Below are 24,003 nucleotides of genomic sequence, written 5' to 3' on the forward strand. Positions count from 1 at the left end.
ATTAGTGTACGTAGTGTTGCCATATTTTCAAAAAATCCATAAAATATATCAAAAATTGCTAAATTCCTTTTCAGCTACTGTCCCAATTAAGCGTTTAAACTATGTATTAAGATGTTGGTTTGGTTTCTGTTCTTTGAGATTTGGCCCAAAAAAATGGCTGCCCCAATTAACCGGAGGCTCAATTAAACGGAATCAACTGTATAGCCCACTCAGTCTTGAGGCCCCAGGCAATACCTTGTTGACTTTTAAATATTGTCTCCATAATCAGGTCAGTCAGATGCATGCACACACACAGATCCTTGTTTGAAAAACAAGGATACAGGTTGCCTGAATCCTTTCAATAGTATGGAAAACAATTTTGGTCCTTTACCCACAGAACTTGAATTAGTTAATCTTGATGTTTTTTCAAGAAAGCAGGCAAATTAAGCTCAGAACAAGTAGTTGAGTAACATGACATGGTGAAAAATAACTTCAGTTGGCAATGAGCTGTAATTTATTTTATTTATTTTTTTAACTTATGAAAATACTACTTTTTGCTCTCTTCCTCCTCTCTCAGTGCCTGGAGTCTATAAAGTACCCTGTTCCTGTTAACTGGCCTACTTTGGACAGACAGGCAGATCAGCTACTATCTGCCTGGAGGAACATAAGTCATACATCTACAAGCACAACTATGGTCAGTCAGGCCTGGCTGACCATGTCTTGGATACAACCCACAGGATCTCATGGAAACAAACCACCATGCTTCACCACAGCAAATTTAAAAGAGAAAGACTATTCTTAGAATCAGCAGCAGCTCTCAGGAATCAACCAAATCTTAACAAATATGGTTGCATTAAGCTTCCTAAGATTTGGGAAACGCTTATCACCAGAGGTCCCACTTTACATTCCAGGCCACCTACAACCGCCCTTAGAGGACTGTCCACCTAGATAGGACTTTAGTGTCACCCTCGTGGTTGGGCTTAGTATTGTTTGTTATTTGTTTTTGTTACATTAGTTTTTTTGTAATCCCTGAAGATGTCTCATTGACTGAGACGAAATATAGGAAGAATTAAATTCTGTTTTTAATCCTTTCTGAGTGCTGTATACAATCCATTAAGCCTCCAACATGATGTCCTCACAGCACTTAAGCCTCTACACATGGTTTTTCAGACATAGTTATTGGTTTATTTTTATTTATTTATTTTTATAACTGCCACCACATTTTGATATCATCAGTTAAGATTTTCAAGATATCAGAGTTTACTAATAATAAAAAATAAAATAATAAGCCTTTTATTCCTTTATAGGGAGTAAAAAACCCTATCTTGCTTTTGGAGACTGAGTGGACAGTTCAGTCTCCAGTAGCCAATCATAGATAGTCTGCCCAAACATGGCAGATGAGTGCTGCTGTCTCTTGGTACCTAACTCTAAAAGGATATATTACTGTCTGAAATAATGTGGGTTCTGTCTCATGGTGGTCATTTCAGTTTGGAAAGAAATATTTTGATAATGAGAATTTCATTGCAAGGATGTTTATTTATTTATTTTTTTTTCATTTTTTTAATATCATCTTGGCTGATTGATTTTGTAATGTATCACTGGACACTTGATTGGAAAAGAGGTCTGAGTTTGATTTCTGTTTGTGCTTTGAGAAACTTACGTGTTAATTATCAGAATCAGTCATGAACAAATGTATTCCACAGATGAAACAGACGAAAAGGATTTACTGTCCTATCAGAATCCACGTTATGAGAAGCAATTTATATCACTGAAATAGACCATGAAGCCATGAATGCATAAATGCATAAATACAAAATGGTAGTGAAATTGTCAGGTTTCATGATTTTCTATAAGTATGGTGCTCTGTGATTTATCTGTTCAAATAATCACATAAATTTATTTCTGTTTTTAGTGCTGCTGATATATATATACAAGAATATTTTCATCCATATATCGTTGAAGGTCATACTGAAGCTACACCAGTAAGAGTTTACTTTTGACTTAGAAGACAGGAAATAGTAAATTGAGTTGTTCAGAAATACTGCTTAAGAGCCAAGGAAAGACATAATGCTACTTTTCTTGTTCCCACAATTGAAGATTTTGCAAACCACAGAGTTGTAATAACTATATAAGGTCAATTTTCTTGAGTTTACAGCACAAAAGACCCGCTTGCCTGTGCCAGAGATCAATGAAGAAAGACTTAGAAAAAGTTCCTTCAGTCAGCAACTAGACTTGAACTATAAGTCTGTCTTTTAACGGCCTAGCGCAGAGAATGCAAATGCCACTTCCACTAAGCTGCACAGGCTCCCTTCAATGTTAGTGTATGAATGCCATATTTTTTTAGAATAACTAAAGTCTGAAGGGAGCCTGCACAACACACACATGAAATGTAATATAGATGTTACATTTAGTGTGTGTGTGTGTGTGTGTGTGTGTGTGTGTGTGTGTGTGTGTGTGTGTGTGTGTGTGTGTGTGTGTTGCTTGAAATCATTGTAATAGCGTAAAAGCTAATGACCAGTTTGAATTGGGAATTATCTTTTATATTTTATATAAGGTGTGTACATTTACTAGGATGTAAGCATTGTGTTTTGGGAATATTGATGATGGTAGTGCCACTGAATAACAAAACATGTTAGCAGTTGAAAAGAAAAGAACACATTATACTTTAAAAAAAAGCGATATTTCCAGTGCTAAATTGATTAGTTTGAATGTCCTTCAAAATTTTGAAGCTCTTCAAGCATGGATATATAAGATCATACCTTCTGATGACTATTCTCATAATTTTAAATGCATGCCAAAACTAAACCATTAAAAGTGCAGAAGAAATTAGAAAGTTTTTGGTAAGTAAATCATGATTACCACTAAAAACTATTCAAGGATTTTGAAAAGTAAATGAATATCATAAATACAGAATGTTGTAATGACTATTCAGAAAAACTGTAAAAGTTCCGCAAAAATAGTTGGAGATGACAAGATATATAAAAACTAAAATTAAGGTCCATAATAATTCAGAAAATTACTAAATGATGGAGCATGTGCAAAACCTTCATTTATTATATTTTTTTATTTCTGAATATTGTGAATAGAGACACTTCCTGGAAAAAACTTTGTGGTCTATGTGTTCTTATACAGGGTGTCCCAAAATTCACGCAAGAAGTAATTTTGATAGAAAACACAGGTTTTTAATTAAAAATTGTAATTTCTTATTGATTCATAAAGTATACAGTATAGGGTTATGCATGGAATAGCATATCAGGTAAATGGCCTCCACGGCTTTGCTGGCACATACGCACTCTTTTGTCGAAATTTTCCATGACCATTTTGCATAAATGTAGCTGAATTTCATTGATACAGCGCTCGATTTCCTCCTTCAAGGCGTGGGTGGTTGTGGGCTTGTTGGCATAAACCTTGGACTTCAAAAAACCCCCCAAAGAAAAAAGTCCAACGGCATTAAGTCACATGATCTGGGCGGCCAATTCTGATCACCAAAACGGGAAATTACACGACCAGGAAATGACTCATGCAGTAATTGAATTGTTTCTCGGGCTGTATGGCATGTGGCACCGTCTTGTTGAAACCACATGTCGTCCACATCCATATCTTGCAATTTAGGCACAAAAAACTGGATTATCATGTCGTGATAGCGAGCACCATTAACTGTTATTGCCTTACCAGCTGCATTTTCGAAGAAGAATGGACCGATGATGCCTCCAGCCCAAAATCCGCATCAAACAGTGACACGTTGTGGATGCATTTGTTTCTCAACAATCACTTGTGGATTTTCTGAACTCCAAATGCGACAATTTTGTCGATTAACGAAGCCATCAAGATGAAAATGAGCCTCATCGCTGAAGATGATTTGTTCAAAAAATAAGCATTCACTTGTTGTTGTTCCATAATCCATTCAACGAACTCTCTTCGCTGTGTGTGGTCAGTTTTTAATAACCCTGAACTGTCAGCTGTCACACTGTCTTTTTTTTCTCATTGGCAACAATTTACCGCACAAATGGCGCTAAATTTAAATCTTGCGTGAATTTTGGAACACCCTGTATATATAATATCCTGATGAAGCAAAGGGGAACATTTTTCATGCTAGTAAGTTAATTGTTACAGGAGTGATGTTATTTCATTCCTGTTTATATTTCTTTGTAGATACCAACAAGAGTCTGTCAAAAAATATAGTCCTCATGCTCTTGCTATTCACCCTTGGAGGAATGACTCTGTGTTCTCTCCCATCTGGCTATATATTGAAAAATTTCTTCAACATATACCCCTCTAACTCTCTGCATAACTGATGTTTCTATCATATTCTTCTTTTTATGTCCATCAACTAAACTAACTTTTAGTCTCTCCTAATAGGGAGCATTCCACAGACCAATTACCATGTTGGTTACTACACTCTCATTACTTTTCACCACTCCCAAATCTGCATGAAATCCAGATCCTCATGAAGACCAAATCTGTGCACAGTAGTACAGTTTTGATTGTAGCAGAGCCTTATAAAAAGGGATAGTAACTTTCTTATCTCTTCTTGTCAGTTTTTAATCCCAGTGATCCTTTGAGCTATTTTGCTCCCCTTTTGATAACAAATATACATCATCTGGACGAATCATCTGTTTGCCATCACTCCCAAATTCCTAGTCGCAATTTCTTGCAGTCCATTTCCATATACTGGGGTGCTTAAGGGCCAAAGATGTATAACTGAGAGGAGACCTCCACATAGGATTTAAAGGAATGTGGAGAACCAACTAGGGCTTCTGACCTAATGTCCAGTCCTCATCTTCTTGTGGTGCACCCTGTTAGTTATCTACCTGGATACTAAACGAACGAGAATGAACTGGCAATTTGGGATTTAGTTTACCAAATTGTATTCTTATTGGCTTAAACCAAAATATAAAATGATGGTACAATATTGACAGAATTTCATGCCGGCTAGGGTGTCACCCGGTTAAACAAGGTCCCCATTGTTTTTGCCACGCAACCAGGGCAAACAGCAAAAAGTCAGCTACTAGATCAAATTCTAAAACATGCCCCAACTCAACATCACCAGAGTTCAAGATCAGTATTATTAACATAAGAAGCTTGAATGAGAAATGGAGACAAAAAAAGACAAAAACTGGTGAGATCCTTCTAAGCAAGGAAAAGAAGGAGTAGCCATGGTATTCAACACAAAATACAAGGTAAATCATCTTGAATAGCAGGCAGTCTAAAGTAGAGTGATGTGAGCAAATATCAGAATGGGGAACTGAACAATGAGACTTATGGTCCTATGGTCCCACAGAATGTTCTACTAAGGTAGAAGTGGAGGAATATTTTGAGGCTTTAGAGAAAACAACTGACACAATAAAAAATGAAATATTGGTCCTTGTTGGGATCTAAATAATAGTTTATTAATAGTCTAAATAATAAAGAGAGTAGGAAATGATTGTAAGACATACAAAAATATTTTAAGAAAATTTGGAGAACAGAACAAAGCTAATAATAATGGCAATTACCGGTTCGATTTCTGCTCAGGACATGGACGGGATATTACTAACACAATGTTCCAACATAAAAAGGTGCACAAATTCACATGGAGAGAAGAGGCAAGGAATAAGAAAAGTCTTCTCATTGACTATGTTATTGTCAATAGTGATGTTTTCTCTCTGATGCAGAATACCAGAGAGTACAGAAGTTTTGAAATTGGAAGTGATCACCATTTAGTCTTCAGCAGGATAAAATTGAATTTAATATTGAAAAGAATACCATGTAAGAAAGTTTTAAAGCGAATAAAAGTTGAGCTGCTCTCAGATGTGAACTATAGACTAAAATACACAAACATTATTGAAGATAAAATGAAAGAGTTTGAGAACAGGAACCAAACCCTGGAGATTCAGTGTCAAGCCCTGAAGAAAAACTAATTGATTCAGCCAGAGAGGCATATGGTGAGGTTGTCTGCAAGGATAGAAAAATGAGAACTCCATGGTGGACAGTAAGTTAAAGAGGTAATGAAGGGAAAGAAGAAAGCATATCAAAAGTTCCTGGCAAATAAGTCAGCTTGTGCTCTTAGAGAATACAAAGACATGTAAGAAAGCTAAAAACGGTTTAAAACTAGCTAAATGAAAGTCATGGGAAGACTTTGGTAAGAACATAGAAAATATATATGAAGAAAATTGGCAAATATTCTGGAGGTTGTTGAAGAAGCATAGAAATGGAGGAAAGAGAGCTGTAAAAGGAGTTAGAGATGATAAAGGTGACATGAAAATTGTAGAAAAGGATATCCTTAAAGTATGGAATAATTACTTCGAAAAATAATAGCACAGTGGTAAAAAAATACTCAACAGGCATGCGGTCAGGAATACATATCCATACTGGAAGTAGAAAAAGCCATTATGGGCCTAAAATGTGGAAAGGCAGCTGGAGTAGATGATATTTGACCAGAAATGCTCAAGTATGGAGGTATGAAAGTCTTACAGTGGCTGCAGTGCATAGTTCAGAAGGCCTGGACAAAGGGATGAATTCCAGATTATTGGAATGGAGCTCTCATAGTACCCATATATATATATATATATATATATATACAGGGTGTTCGGGATAAATTTGACAGTTTCGTAAGGAAAAAGAAAATCTTCTTTGTATCTATTAAATTTAATGAATTGACAAAAAAACATTACAGGCAGAGTTAATTACAATACTATCAACAAGATTTACTCAAAATAACCACCATTAGCATCGATCACAGCTTCAATTCTGCTTCGGAACCTCGAACAAGCTGATGCTACAGTCTCCCTGGGAAGGGCCGCAAAAACTGTTTTAATTTTATCCATTAACTGGGCTTTTGTATTACTGGAAGTGCGATTGGTGTCTTTTTCAACTGCGCCCCATACAAAATAATCCATGGGGTTAAGGTCTGGGGAGTTTGGAGGCCAAACATTTGGACTGGTGAAGTCGTAGAAATTTTCAGACAACCATTTTTGACTTTTCCCAGAGGTGTGGCAAGGGGCCGAATCCTGCTGCCATACATACGGCCTACCATTGGCTACCCTTGTTATCCAGGGCTTGACTACAGTTAGCAACTCCACGAACAAAGCCCGAATTCCAATGCCAGGGTTCTTCAACACCTGTTCCTGCAGATTTGCGAGGAATTCTGCTGTACGAACGCAATCAGATCGTCTGCTAGGGATCTTTCTTCTTGCTACATCCTCGTAGTCACCATTGCAAGTCTCTAGTTCATGCCTGATTGTTTTTACTGTATTCAGGGAGCATTGGGCAGCAGTCGTAATATCCTTATTTTGATGGCGGGCACGAATCATCATGATACAAGTTATTCTCTTCCATGATTCAGGTGGGTTCCAGCTATCCATCCTTTCTGACATCTTGTATATGAATGAAGAAGGGTCCAAACTTTTAAATGAAGAGAAGTGTGTGTTAATACATGTAACTTACGGAAAAATATAATTAATTATAAATATGTCAAATTTATCCCGAACACCCTGTATATATATATATATATATATATATATAAAGCCGCAGGGGGGGGGGGGGAATAAAACTGAATGTGAGAATTACAGAGGTATTTTCCTGCTGAGAGTTCCTGGTAACACCTCAGACGTTTCTCAAGTATACTTGAGAAATGGTTGAGGATTGATGAAGGCAAGTATAGACAAGCTGGATTCGGGCAAAATAGAGGCTGTCAGGATCAGATTTTCACTTTACGACAAATAGTTGGCAAATCAATGGAATATAACAAAGGTCTGTATTTAAGTTTTGTAGATCTGGAAAAAGGCATATCCCAAGGTGTTGAGAGAGAGAGAAGCTATTCAAATGCTACAGTTGCTGGTGTTGTGTCGTACATCCTGGCTTAGAATCCGCCATCTTGTTGGAACTTTATTTTTATTAATTGATGATTGATATTGATCCGAATATAAGGAAAATTTATATTATACTGCGCCACCCTATATTCAGATTAGTCTATATAATATAGTGGAATCAATTATCAACTAACTTTTGCAATCTCACTTTTCTACAGGCCGAGGTTAATATTATCATGTAAGGCTTCCGCAAGGTCCGATAAACTTTATGAGCAGTGCAGTGAAAGAGAATCAGGCAAACACCAAATTGGAATCAATAAAACAAAACATTTAATGCAGAGTTACATATCATGTACATTAAGTATAACTTTGAAAACAAGATAATGCAAATCAACTTAGCTCAAATACTCATAACATATGTAAAACATTAGGCATCAGACAACTTAGCTCAAATACTCATAACATACGTAAAACATTAGGCATCAGACATCCAGCCGTCAATTTTACATTCTTCCGAATAATTAAAAATGGTTCACACTGTTCAATGTTACAGACTTACAGTAAATATTCTTAAAGTAGAATTCTCTAATTCTCTCTTAGTCAACAAACACTTAATTCAATTATGAGGCATTTATCACTTCAAGGGGGGAAACACTTTAAAGCTCCATACTTCGGCTAATTTTAGTAGAATGGCACGGTTAATAATCTACTTATTCCCTATTTTCTTCTACGCATTAATTTCAGCTTTGCACTATTCTTCCTCAAAACAATTGGAATTCGACGTAATTTTAGAATTCCGTAGAAATATTCCTAATTGCCTATTAATTTCCCGGTCCCTTCTTAATTTATTTATGGCATTTCCAAATTCCCTTTACTGCCACCCGTTACTTTACTCCGTGCTGTCCTGAATGCTTCTCTCCTGTTTACTTTCGTTTTCCAATAAAATACCTTCATTCTTCCCACCAAAATGCTGTTCTAGCCAGTTCAGCTCATATCAACTCCTTCTCCCTTCAAATACTGTAGCTCACGCTCCACGCATGCGCTATCTAAAATTAACTCTGTTTCCTTGACAACAGCCAATCAAATCCAATCAGAAGAATTACATAAAATTACTCTCTCTTTCAGTAATGATAAATAAAAGAAATATATCATAGTTCACATAGGGTACATTAAACTTACATATATACATTCTCTTCCAGAAACACAAACAAAGAAATAATCCATAGTTCATGTAAATCACATTCAATCATAATAAACACAAATTCTATAACATACATGCACAGCTTCTTATAATATTATTATATAATAAAGTAAATTAAAAGAATAATATTTTTATACAGAGTCATTTTATTACTATTACATTACTTAAGATTATATTATTAAATAATAATAAACAAAATTTAAGGCAATTATATGAATAACACACTATAAGCAAGAGACAAACAATAAATAATATTTACAAGTCTTGCCTTTGACATGGAGGATTATGTTGGATTCTGAAAGAAGTATTAACAATTTTATTTCTCTTCATTTAGAATCGAACAAATGCTTACTCTTCCTTTGAAAAATTTTTCTATAAAGAAAAATTTTTCACACAGGTCATTCTTCCTGGGGATCTAGACCACCTAATTTCTTCCTTTTTTTTATTTTTTTATTATGACTTGTGCATGCATTCTTATCTACTATTTCATTAAAATTACTATCACCCTTATTACTGAGATCAGCATGTCTATCATACCTGCAGTTAGGGAAAGTCTCTTCAGATTAAAATTTATGTTCTCTACCGCTAGTATTGTGTCTTGGATGTTTTGTTCTATTTGTGTCCTCTCTGTAATCACTCGTTCAAGGATAATTCTTTCCCTTTCTTCTCACAGTCTCTGGTGAATCTCCTAGGAAAACTACTCAGTTAGGACTGCTTCTTTTCTTTCTCTTCCTGTTTCATTAGATCTTGTATGAAGAGTAGTTGCCTTGGCAAAGTGAACTTCAATTGCTAGTTAATTTATCAGCATGTGATTGTATTTTGCTTGGGGGTTGTGCATCAGTTAACTTATTAAACCTTTCTGTTAGTTTCTTCTTTCCGATGTCTATAGGCTTATTATTGTGTCTAACACTTCTTCTTCTGTTCATCAGGGATATTTCTCCCCTTGAAAAATCACATGAAAAGTGATACTTTTCCATGAAGTTAGTTTTATTCCAAGATGATATGAGAATCTGGGTTAGGTGTTGAAGGAATAACCAGTAAATTCTGCCAGACATTTAGTCTAAAACCTGGTAGATAAATTCTTGCATGCACTTTCTCATAAGCTTTAAAATTGGAGTCAGACAGAGTGGTAATTTTAACAGGCCTCCTTAATTGAGCTATATCCTTCTTTAATCTATGCTTTATTTGTAGGAAGTAGTTTTTACTAATAGTTGAAGCATTATAGCCTGTGTCTAATAAAATATTACACTGGAATCCTCGGATATTTCCTTTAATCTTCATTGACTCCTCTGATTTGAGGGAACTTTGATAATTACTGCATTTTCCATGAGGGATATATTCAAAATTAGAATCCCATGAGTTGTTGGAGTATTTTCCTCTAATATAAGAGCAATTTCTGGCAATGTGTTCAGTTTTGTAGCACTTGAAACATTTAGGTGGATCTCTAAGGGTTGCGAGATATTCCTTCCTTTCCTGAGATTGAGAGACAATTGGCACATGTTGATTAAAACCCTCCAATTTTTGCATCACCTTATCCAGACTTGTTAATATGGGCAGATTTTGTCTTTGTACTTCCTGTTCTATCATCTCATTGATTCTATCTGTTGAGAGGTTGTGATTCTCATGAGATTTTAAGGTATTAGTTGGTAATTGTGTCATCACTTGATCAAGATGATTTATTATTGGTTGCTGCAATCTCTCCACTTCATGGAGAACCATAATTTTCACTTCCTCCATTAATTTCCTTTTGTTAGATTGATCTTCACTGTCTGACATTTGATTAAGATTTATAGAATTTTCCCCAATATCTTTCTTCTTTCCTTTTTCCTTAATCTATCAGCTACAAACTTAAATTTAACAATCTGAATCCAAAAATAACTTCTTTCTTTGCCTGATTCTGGTTCACAACCTGCTCACTGTGATTCACTTAATTTTACTATTAAGGTTTTAGGGATTACCTCTTCTTCCACAATAGCATAAAAAAATTGAATTTCTCAGTTTACACTAGTGAATTCACATCCTGTCGACTGCTGTGCCATTTTGTTGTGTCATACATCCTGGCTTAGAATCCGCCATCTTGTTGGAACGTTATTTTTATTAATTGATGATTGATACTGATCCGAATATAAGGAAAATTTATATTAACCTGCACCACCCTATATTCAGATTAGTCTATATAATATAGTGGAATCAATCATCAACTAACTTTTGCAATCTCACTTTTCTACAGGCCGAGGTTATTATTATCATTTAAGGCTTCCGCAAGGTCTGATAAACTTTATGAGCAGTGCAATGAAAGAGAATCAGGCAAACACCAAATTGGAATCAATAAAACAAAATATTTAATGCAGGGTTACATAACATGTACATTAAGTGTAACTTTGAAAACAAGATAATGCAAATCAACTTAGCTCAAATACTCATAACATACGTAAAACATTAGGCATCAGACATCCAGCTGTCAATTTTACATTCTTCTGAATAATTAAAAATGGTTCACACAGTTCAATGTTACAGAATCTTACAGTAAATATTCTTAAAGTAGAATTCTCTAATTCTCTCTTAGTCAACAAACACTTAATTCAATTATGAGGCATTTATCACTTCAAGGGGGGAAACACTTTAAAGCTCCATACTTCGGCTAATTTTAGTAGAACGGCACAGTTAATGTTAAGATATATCGGGGGGAGCTAACTCTTATTTCTTCATGCTGAATAAAAAAATGGACTGCCCTTACCGGGTTACATCCTTTGCACACTTCGGATTCACTATAGGCACACTTAAAACTGAAGTTAACTATCACTTTGAAGTAACCCTATTCAAAAGGAATCTTCATTATATAAAAACATAGAGCTTCACAAGTCTTGACTCACTCGTTTCGGGTAATCTACTTATTCCCTATTTTCTTCTAAGCATTAATTTCAGCTTTGCACTATTCTTCCTCAAAACAATTGGAATTCGTAATTTTAGAATTCTGCAGGAATATTCCTAATTGCCTATTAATTTCCCAGCCCTTCTTAATTTATTTATGGCATTTCCAAATTCCCTTTACTGCCACCCGTTACTTTACTCCGTGCTGCCTTGAATGCTTCTCTCCTGTTTACTTTCGTTTTCCAATAAAATACCTTCATTCTTCCCAATAAAATCATGTTCTAGCCAGTTCAGCTCATATCAACTCCTTCTCCCTTCGAATACCATATCCCACGCTCCAAGCACGCACTATCTAAAATTAACTCTGTTTCCTTGACAACAGCCAATCAAATCCAATCAGAAGAATTACATAAAATTACTTTCTCTTTCAGTAATGATAAATAAAAAAATATATATAGTTCACATAGGGTACATTAAACTTACATATATACATTCTCATTCAGAAACACAAACAAAAAAATAAACCATAGTTCATATAAATCACATTCAATCATAATAAACACAAATTCTATAACATATATGCACAGCTTCTTATAATATTATTATATAATAAAGTAAATTAAAGGAATAATATTTTTATACTGAGCCTTTGTATTACTATTACATTACTTAAGATTATATTATTAAATAATAATAAACAAAATTCAAGGCAATTATATGAATAACACACTATAAGCAAGAGACAAACAATAAATAATATTTACAAGTCTTGCCTTTGACATGGAGGATTATGTTGGATTCTGAACGAAGTATTAACAAATTTCATTTCTCTTCATTTAGAATCCAACACTGTTGTCAGTGGGGCATCATATCAAGCAATACTTCGCCTTTATTTGAGTTGTAAGTCAGCATTTAGAATTGAAGGAAGTACAGGAAGATGGTTTAATGTTAAATCTGGTGTCAGACAATGATGTACATTATCCCCTCTGTTATTCATTATCTATATGGAACACATTATGAAGGAAAGTGGTATTAAATCTGATATCAAAATTGGAGATGTTAATATCAGCTGTTTGCTTTATGCAGATGATGTTATACTTCTAAATAAATCCGCTACAGGTCTACGAGATTCCCTGACTAAATTGAATAACTGTTGTAATAGATATGGTATGAGGGTCGACTATAAAAAGACAATGAAAATATTAAGTGCATTGTGAATGGAGAACCTATAGAACAAGTAAAATATTTCAGCTATTTAGGCACGATTTTTAGTGAAGATGGTACATTAAATATGCAAATAGACAACAGAATCAACAAAGCTGGTATTGTAAGAAGTCAACTGAATAAGTTTATATGGAATAAGAGATAAATTTTAGTCAAAACACTTAATTAGTTGTATAAAGACAGTGTTCAAACCAATTTTATCTTATGGATCTGTGATCTGGGTCAGAAGTAAAACACCTTGACCAAAGACTAGAGACCACAGATATGAGAATCCTGAGAAAGATTAGGGGTATGATTAGATGGCATCAATGGCAATATCGTATTAAAAATGAGGATATTAGGAAAGAACTTGATATTATTAGCATCCACTAATGTGTTAGCAGAGCTAATCTCAGATGATATTGTCACTTACAGAGAATGTGAGAGGAAAGATTAGTAAAATAACTCATCTCTGCCAGGTTGTCAGGAAAAAGATCCCAGAGGAAGACCAAGATATAGGTGGATTGATATGGTAAAAAGTGCCTTAGAAGATAGAAATATAAGATCTGATAATGTTGGAGTTGACAGTTAACAGACTGATTTGGAGGAAAATTGTAGATAAGGAAGTTAGTAATGATGTAAATTTTTCATGTAGTACTATCATATCCTGTACACCCCTTGTGAGGGTACATGGCAGGAATTTGATGATGGTGGTGTAATACATACCTTATGATGTTTTCATTTCAAGGTACCCAACCTTATATTTTGCCACATTGAACTGAGATCTGTTATCCTTTACCCAAACTGCCATTTCTGTTTAGATTATCCTGCAAGATCTATAGTATGCTTCACTGTTATTAGCTATTGCTTTTCCCAGTTTTAGCGTCATTGATGAACTTGATATCTTCACCAAATCATTCTCAATAACATTGATTGAACTGCAATAACCTTGTGGCACACCAGTAGTCACCTACTTACCCTTTGATTCAATTTCATCATATCATACTCTCTGATATCTGTCCATTAGCCATTTTTCATGAGCCTCATGTTCTTCCCCACTTGTTCCTACTTATATAATGGGACTTTCCATGTAGTATCTTATTAAATGTTGTTCACAAACTACAATATAGGAATGTTGTGTATTGCGTTTCCTTTATCCAACTTAACTGCTTAATTCTAGAAAATGAGTAAATTGCTAAGACAAAACATCCCATTCATAGTCATGATGTTCCCCATAGCATGTTGCATTCTTGAATTCTTCCTTGGCCAACTTTTCTTAATCACTGCTCCTGAGATATTAATTGGTCTGGAATTGACTACCTCTGTTGTGGAACCTCCTAATGAAGTAGAAAGAAAGCACAATATAAATGTTTTACTCCCCCCCAGGAATTCTGCCAAGGACTAATATTTAAACAGTTAGGGATACTTCCATTTCTTTTGCACTTTTTTGCAACTGCTCAGATCGATGTTCCTTTCATTCCCATTAACATGTTAAACACATCCTCTTTATCTACCCCTGTTTTCACATCAATCCCTGTCACTTCAGTCACTACATCATCTCCACATGGGTGGTGCACCCTCACAAAGTGATGAATTGATAATTCAGCTGTTTCTGTTACCTCTCTACTATCTGCATTCATTAAAGTTATCCTTCCATAATTATTCTTTCTTTTACTTAATGTCTTAAGTAACTTAATATCTGAGGCATAGGTATATTGCTTGAATCATTGCTTACTGCAGTAAACACTACTATAACAAACTCACTCACAATAACAAAACTACTGGATAGTCATGAACAAATCTCCATAGGTAGTCTCATGATTGGACCACTTATGGAGCTTTGTTCATGACTAAATTTCCAAGATCTGGTATCATACATCAATGCAATATCACCAGATCTTGGAAATTTACTTAATAGATTCTGAATCATAACTGTGTTTAGCTTCATTATAAAGTTAGCCTGAGTATTTATTTTACCAAATCCAGAATACTTGACCTTTTTTAAAGTACTGAAGAGTATCTTGTATGCATGATATCATACTTAAAACAAGATCTGTTAATTGAAAAATGAAATAAAAAAAAAAACTGCGCAATATGAGAATGATTAAGCAAAAGAGACATTCCAAGTTAAATACCATAGGTATTTAATAACATGCGTATAAATTTGTAGTGTATAAAGATGTAAAAAGATCCATTCCAGCTGAAATACCAACGAAGACAAAGTATAGTAAATGCAGTTGTCTTTATAGGTTTCATTTGTCAGTATGCTTGTCTCATAATGACATTTGTTACCATTGCTTGATACACCTTTGAGGATGAAGACTTTTGGGGCAGTGTTTGTTTCTTGTGATTTTCAGCAGCACTTTTTTTCCAACAAGAAGAGTTTGACAGAGGTTAGTTTATTAATGAACTCTTTCAGCATGGAAGGTAAAGTATTATTTGGATTGGCATTTGGGTTAGCAGAGTTCCCATCTGAATCCATTGTCCTATTTAGGTTTTTTTAAAGGTGAAGGATTTTTAGGCACATTTCATTTGTCCCAAAAGTGACCCTCTCTCTCATATGCATGTTCACATGCATATACGTGCATGTACATACACACACACACAAATTAAGAATAGAAGAAAAGGAGATTGGATCTGTGACTTAATTGCCACTTCTTTCTTAAGCATGTTTCTTTATATACTTTGAGATTAAAGAATAGCTGGTTTTCATATTCCAAGTATGATTGTAGTTTGAACTAAAAAATGTAGCTGAATATCTCTTGAGTTACCATACTACTGTACAGTCTTTCTTATTTTAACCCTGGTTAACATGTTCAATTTGTTAATGAACCCCCCCCCCCCTCCCAAAAAATATGTTCTGCCTTGCATTTATGAAATAGTCATTTGTTTTGGCCTCTGTGCAAATTAAACAGTTTAGATTATCTGGTGTTCTCCATTTTTGGTTTATTAGGAGTATATTATAAACTTTTTTTTATAAAATATAATTCCATTTAAAAAAATGCTTGAGGAGTTTTCTTTTATAATAGGATTTTCACTGCTGCTTTAAATAGTTTTGTTTTGTTTTTTTTTCACATGCCAGTCTTGGATTTTATGAAATTCGCTTTCCTTCCCTTCCCACCTTGTTTAAATTTTACAAAAACAATTGCCTTTCCCTGATTAATTGCTTTGCTTGCCCACATATAGTATTTTATGGTAGTCCGTCATCTATGTTGCTTCCTCCCCCAACTGTGTTCCTCTGTCCTCCCAGTAAGGATTTTCATTTTATCTTTTAGCCAGTTCCTCTGGATGATCTTTTATTTGCAAAGTTAAGATTATTAGTTTCATTTTCTCTGTTAGATTTGCCATTTACCTGGAAATACTTTGCACCTTCCTATGTTCAGTTTGTTTGTATTTCCTTTGCAAGTTTATGATTGCATAAAAAAAAAACTGTGATGCTTTCCGCTATGCTGCTTTTGTTGACAATAAATGATCACAGTATTTAATTACTGGAATAATTTATAAGGACTCAACTGAACATGTATTTGAAACTAGCCTAGGTTTATTGTTATTTATATATAGTAGTATCTTGTAGTTTCATCAGAGTTACAGGAAAATACAAAACTTAACTAACATTACAACACATAAACTTTGTTTAGTTTATATTATTCTTTTAAAGTATTATCTCTGTGTACTTCATGCAGTTCTTTCAGATAGTTTGAAATATTTTTGAATTCATTTTTGTAACATTTTCATATAACAGTAGGTAATATTTTATTTATATAAATGACCTATAAAACCAGTCTAGTTTACTTTCTGTAATGTTAGTTTAAAAAATTACAATATGAATATTAGTTAGTTGGTTCCATGTGGAATTACAATGTTTTTCCTTGAAGAACATAAATCAACAAATTGTTTCATCTCTACAGCAGGCTATAAATATGATTTATTCCATATCCTGATAATAATTAGGTTGAACAAAAGCCAAGTTATGTATAACAGTGAGTTGAAATACACACACCATGATAAGATCTTTTTTGTACAATGAATTTATCACATTTCAGGTTTCTTTACACATATACTTCTTGATGAAGCTGCTCAGGCCATGGAATGTGAAACACTAATGGCATTATCATTAGCTACTGAAACTACACACATCGTTCTGGCTGGAGACCATATGCAGGTTAGTAAATTAAAGTTTTAATTTATGGAGGTAGAGTCCTTTAAGTTTTGTAATACAGAGGTGCATATATGGTCTTCGTTGTATCAAGTTATATACACATTTCCTGGAGGCCTCTATGGGTGATCATCACTGCTATTTGCTGGCACATATCATCAAGGAGTGTACCAAATATTATGATAGTCAAACAGTATTTCATAACTAGTTTCCTATCAACAGTTTACTTCCAAAATGGTCTACTTCAAAAATCTTTTTAATTTTTGCTGCTGCTATGTCTATCACCTGCATCAGTGTATAGAATCATATATTTATGCAACACACAGAATCATATCTAGGTTTAGAAATATATGAGCATTCATTAAATTTCTATTTGTGAAACTCTAGACTCTTATAGAAACATATTATTCATATTAGACCTCCATGGAGGCCATACGTCACCCACACCAGTTGTGAAACCTCTTAAACTCATTCGATGAACTCACTACTTCAACAGGAGTAAGTGGAACAGGCAAACTGTTCCACTTATTCAATGGTTCTATGAGAAGAAAAATCTAGTTCTTACCACTTTATAAACTGTACACAAACTTAACTTCTGCAGGTGTCCTCTCCCCACCTTCCATATTACCAAAATCTTAAAAAAACATGACTTGACCTCTTGTTACAGACCATATAGAAAATTGGCATTCTTTATCTGCTCCACTAAAGACCAACCACTTCCCCTAGACCTACCTGGTGTATACCAGGTCCCTTGCAGCTGTAAACTGTCCTACTTTGGCCAAACAGGCAGGACAGCGAATATCAGAATTTCAGAACACAAGGATGACATCTGTTTTCACCAGTATCACCACTCTGGTCTTGCAGACCGTGCTCTGGATACTCGCCACAGAATTCGGTGGAAGAAAGCCACAATAATACACCATAGCAAGTTCAAATTTGAAAGACTTTTCATGGAATCGGCCTCAGCCCTAAGAAACATGCCAAACATCAACAAATTTGGTTGCATGAGACTGCCCCAAATTTGGGAGACGTACATCAGGAGACCTTCAGCCCAACAGTCAAGAATAACTACATAGCCCTCTAGGGGCACCATCAGGACTTTTAGGAGAAACAATAGCTTCCCTTGCTTCGTCCTCATTTACTGTGTGTAGTGCATTCGTGCACATGTCTTTACATTAAGTTCCTTTGAAGATGGCAACGTGACGTTGCCGAAATATTGAAAATATATATTAAAGTTTAATTTAATTTATATTCTAGTGTACATTGTGAATTCCTTAAGTTAATTAATAATCTTCCATATAATGAAATATTTTATCAAGTGATATCCTATAACACCCTCTCAAAAGTATATAGACTTCTGTTATATCACCCCTCTTTTATTCTGCTTATCATTGCTTGCAGTCCACATACTCTCAATCTATCCTTGTAATCTACATTTCATAATCCCAATATGATATATCTTTCTTTCTATCCACAGCTTCTTTATCCTTTTAATCCTCTAATCCATCTAGCACTCTAATCTATGCACATTCCATAGTGGATGGCATTGATTCCCCCACATACAAACTAGCTAAATATTTAGCCAAAGAGCTCACACACTATACTGGCAACACACCATCACACATAAAAAAACTCAGCCCACTTCAAAGCCAGCATAGAAAACCTTACACTCCAACATAATGACATAATGGTCAGCTTCGACGTCTCCTCCTTATTCACCAATGTCCCACTCAAGGAAACTTTAGAGCTAATCCAAGCTAAATTTTCTCCCAATATCTCAGCCCTATTTCAGTTCACAATGAACTCAGGCTATTTCGTTTGGCAGGGAAAATTCTACAAACAAATAGAGGGGACAGCCATGGGCTCACCACTCTCCCCACCCTTAGCCAATTTCGTTATGGAGACCTTTGAGGAAAAAGCCTTAGCCTCTGCCCCACAAAAACCAACCATATGGCTTCGCTACGTTGATGATGTGTTCGCTATTTGGCCACATGGCTCTGAAACACTCCTCTCCTTCCTCACACACTTAAACAACCAACACGCCAGAATCAAGTTCACCCTGGAAAAAGAGGAAAACAACTGCCTCCCCTTCCTAGACACACTAGTCACCTGCCAGCCTGATGGAACTTTGGTTTTCTCAGTTTACAGAAAACCCACCCATACAGGCAGATACATCCAGCAACAATCTCACCCCCCCCCCCCCCTCACAACAATATGGAGTGGTAAAAACACTATACAACAGGGCTAAACTAATCTGTTCTAACGACATAGCCCTTAACACTGAACTAAATCACATCTTAAACACTTTCTCAGCCAATGGCTACCCCCCCCAAAAAAATCCAAAAAATATTAAAACCTACAAACCACAGCCCCACTCCTCCCCCCCTCCACAAAAAAGATTACTCTAAATCCATCATCATTCCCTACATCCGAGGCACCTCGGAAAAAATTACCAAAATTCTAAAAAAACATGACCTCACCTCCTGTTACAGGCCTTACAGAAAATTGGCATCCCTTATCCGCTCTACCAAAGACCAACCACTCCCCCCCTAGACCTACCTGGTGTATACCAGGTCCCTTGCAGTTGTAAACTGTCGTACTTTGGCCAAACAGGCAGGACAGCGAATATCAGAATTTCTGAACACAAGGACTACATCCGGTTTTACAAATATAGCCATTCTGGTCTTGCAGACCATGCTCTGGATACTCGCCACAGAATACGGTGGAAGAAAGCAAAAATAATACACCGGAGCAAATATAAATTCGAAAGATTATTTGTGGAATCAGCCTCTGCCCTAAGAAACTCTCCAAACCTCAACAAATTTGGTTGTATGCGTCTGCCCCAGATTTGGGAGGCATACATCAGCAGACCTTCAGCCCAACGGCCAAGAATGCCTACTTAGCCCACCAGAGGGCACCATCAGGACTTCTAGGAGAAAGATAGCTTCATATCTTCATTTCCAGTTACTATATTGTTAGAGCTTGTTGTGCTCCTGCCTTTTGTAAGTTCCTATAGAAAATGGCAATGAGACATTGCCGAAATATCGGAGATATCTATTAAAGTATTATTTAATTTATATTCGGATCTACGTTGTTTCAATTCCCTAAGTTATTTAGAAAAGAGAAGCACATTCCAATATTATATGAAAGTCTTCCAAAATGACTTCCATATCCTTATATGTTAATGTTTGTTTCAACATTGCAATTATCCTCTGAGTTTTATATGCAATTTTTATGTGAACTTTAACTTTGTATCCCTCATAACTCCAAGATCTCTAGCCTTATCAGTTACTTCAAGCATAATCCCTCCAATATAATAGCTGTTGGATATCTCATCACACACCAAAGTGCATACTTCACACTTACTAATATTGATTTGACAGCCATTACCATTTGCTCACACATCCATGTTATTCAAATCACCCTGTAAATGGCTATCAAATAGTATAAAAAAACAGTTGAAGATCTGCCAGTCCCTTTCCATTATCATTAATGCATACATTAAACAATAGTGATCCAAGAACAGATCTCTGGAGAACACCACTGGTCATATTAATCTTTGTACTGGTTATGGGCAGTACTACCCTTACATTACGTCTCCAGAATTGATATAGGCCTAAGCCTTTACAAGTGTTTTACCCTATGCCTGTTCTAGTTATCATTGTAGTCATTCTCTGGTTGCAATGCCATGCCCTCAATGTGCCATCAAGGAAAGAACTTTTATATCCTTCTGGGTAAGCCCAAGCTGTTTTAAGTTCATATAGCTATCTGCACTCCATATGCCATGTAAAGAGATGGTGGCGCTGGTAAACCTCGTAGTTTCCCCATGCTCCTCCCATATCTTACTAACTAGATCTTTGTTATTCTTATAATAGTTTACCTTATTATTATGGCTATAGGCTAGTGGGTGCCTTGTTCCCACCACTTGGGCATCAACTACCCAAACGTCACCATCTCTTTTAATCACCAAGTCTGGCTTATGCAAACCCAGGAGGTCCTATAATGTGGTTCCACCACGATCTCCCAACCTTTGTTCTTAAAGCGGTTGTTCAGAATGGAGACCACAGTGTCATGCCTCCGCACGCAGACCCTGGCTGCCACTACAATGAGACAATGTCTCACTGTAGTGGCAGCCAGCCCTACAATTTGAGTCGTCACTACCCTATCGAGCTGTGTGGGCTCAAGTGGGCAGGGCATTGATCCTCGTCCTGATAAGGTCAATATACTCGAACCCAGGGAGGATTCTGGTGCCATCCCTTATTCAATCATGCTGGGGAGGCACCAGATATGACTCTTTTAAAGGAGCACCATCTACCGAACAGTGCAGCGGAGATGCCCGTCTCTTGTGTTCTGTGGGTGCTGACTCAATTAAGGTACCTTGATAATGGGACCAGCCGTTAACCCGCCTAAAGTCTTCTTGTATTAATGGACTATAGAAAGCCTCTCTGTAGATAGGGGAAGAAGATAGTTCTAACTTCACGATTCTGGACAGTCACAGGCATGGGATCAGCCATCTAAGTAATGGAAGCCTGAGCCCGCTGTCCTGCACCCTCACGTGGAAATATGCAGTAGGGGTGTCAGGCAGCAGTTGGAGCCATGATCTCATGGCTGAATGAAGAGCCCTGTCCATTTGAGACAGTACTGAGATATATGTCCTACCAAGCACCAATTTGTGCTAAAAGCGAGGTAGGAGATAGTCAGAAAGGAGAAACAGTCTTTGCTGGGGCTTGAGAGGAGCTTTCCTCAAAGAAGCGATCCCAGCTTCTAAGATAGAAGGGACAGAAGACCTTCCCTTTGGGGTGAACATGATACTGAGTATCTCCACTCTTCTAGGATGGTCAAAGTATGCAGGGAAAACTCTATAGTCTTGACAGTAAGCTTCTTGTCACAACGAGAGGGGACAAGAGCTAAAGAGCAAGACTTCTCTACATTGATAGAAAGGCCTCGAATACAGAATAAGTCAACTGCCAGGTCAAGGAGTTCCTGCAAGCCTACCTTAGTATAGGCTACGAGAATAAAATTGTCCACAAAGACCATAGCATTAAAGGAAGAAGCACCTAGAGAGTAGCCTATATGGTTAGGAAGAGAGTGAAGAAACTCATTTATGATGCAGTTAAAGAAAAGGGGAGATAGAGGATCACCCTGGAGAACACCCCACACTGTAGAATAGAAGTTGCATGGGACCTTGTAGTGATAGTGATGGAGCGCTACTAATTATGTAGCTCCATAACATAGGAAAGAAAACGTTCTGGACATTCAGCAATAGACAGCACTCGAACAAGAGCAGGAAAGGAGCCGCTATTAAAGGTCTTTTGGAGTTCCAGCGACGCCATACATAGAGGCTTAAGGCAGCGGCAGGAATCAGAGAGAAGAGAAGAAAGAAGATATATATTCTCGGCACAGCTGTCCGAAGGGACAAAAGCTCTCTGTCTATAATGTTGCTGAAGTCGTTTAACTAAGATTTTATGGTAGAGTCTAAGTATCACAGGGGGAGATGGTAATATGTCTAAAGTCTGATGCCCGGCTTCAAGTTTCTTTCTTTGGAATGAAGACAGTTCTTGAAGCACGTAGGTATGGTGGTATTGCTTTACTGGAAAGGAGAATGTCCAATAAGTCTTGAAGAATCTTCAACGGCACCTTCCGAAGCCTAGCCACAGGAAAGGCATTAGGTCCAGAGGCAGAGAAATTGGATGGAAGAGCTGCTACGTATTGTAGGTTGGTCATCTTCAAGGAAGTGTGGAAGTGGAGCAGAAAAGACTGTACTCCATAATTTAACAAAATCATCATGTAAGTCTGCTAGAGGTGGATGGGGTAGCACTGTCAAGGATGGTCTTGGCACATTGCCCTCTAATTTTTTTATAGAGTGCCTGCATTGCTGCATAGGCCCTCTTCCTCTGCTTCCTATTTGACAAAGTCATTGTGGAATGAGACATAGGTTGATGTTGACGAGGCATCAAGTGTTCGGAGAATTCAGCATGGAGGTAGTCATTTAACTGATCTGTGATATCCATTCCCAGAAGGTGAGTCTGGATGAGAGATTTAAGAATTTGATGGTTATATTCTGGAAGAGGAGGATCATCTAGAGATTATGTCAGTCTGAAAACCAAAGCCTCTTCTTCAACAGTGGGATGGTGGCTGGAAGATGGAGAGACAGGAGATACAGAGATATTACCTGTCCCTACCTGTGGCAGATGGGCTGCCAATTCTTGAACTAAGACTTTATAACTGGCTTTCCATCTATGACACTTGATAGCATCCAAAGATCTTAATGGGAACACCTTAAATAAAGCCTTATTGATGTTCTTTATCCCTCGAGCCGTCAACTTGATCTCACGAGCAGCGAGGATCTTTTCTCTTCAGCAGTCCAATATGCTTTGATGCGCTCGCTTCTTATTGCAGCGTTAGCTTTTTCTGGATGTTTTGAGGTACGATGTACGCCAAGGCCGGCTGTGGTGGAGACTGCACAATCGCAGACCTGACACACGAAGCATCTGAGATTTGGAACTCCTTGACCACCAGAACAAGCATGACGAGAACTTGAAGAAATGAGTTAATGACAGTCCTTGCAGAGCTTTCCCTTTTAACTTTCTTCCTGAGGACTCCTCTGGGACAGGTGACAGGATCACCTCCAAACAAGAAATAGACATCTGGAATCGCACTCGACAAGTTTCCTGGCTCTGGCCTATAAGAGTTGGAGCCTTCATCTGATGAGTTATTCAAAGCAAGGAAACTTAACCCTACTAGGGCTGCTAACCCTGGAAGGGAGGAATAGCGTAGCAGGCCAGTCAGTCACCCAAAGGTGT

The 24,003-nt window shown here is 36.6% G+C and overlaps 1 protein-coding gene across 3 annotated transcripts in view; it reads left to right on the plus strand.

Annotated features, from left to right (window-relative positions):
* Helz (Helicase with zinc finger) overlaps positions 1-24,003 on the plus strand; it is a 492,230-nt gene that overhangs the window by 343,411 nt on the left and 124,816 nt on the right. For all 3 annotated transcript variants that reach the window (XM_090397541.1, XM_090397543.1, XM_090397542.1), the window contains one exon: positions 17,088-17,206. In XM_090397541.1, the coding sequence (XP_090253667.1) occupies positions 17,088-17,206 (119 nt within the window). The remainder of the gene's footprint in view (positions 1-17,087; positions 17,207-24,003) is intronic.

The sequence above is a fragment of the Typopeltis vanoorti genome, chromosome 9 (genome assembly GCF_054136105.1).
Source record: "Typopeltis vanoorti isolate ZY-2024b chromosome 9, IOZ_Tvanoo_1.0, whole genome shotgun sequence".
NCBI lineage: Eukaryota > Metazoa > Arthropoda > Arachnida > Uropygi > Thelyphonidae > Typopeltis > Typopeltis vanoorti.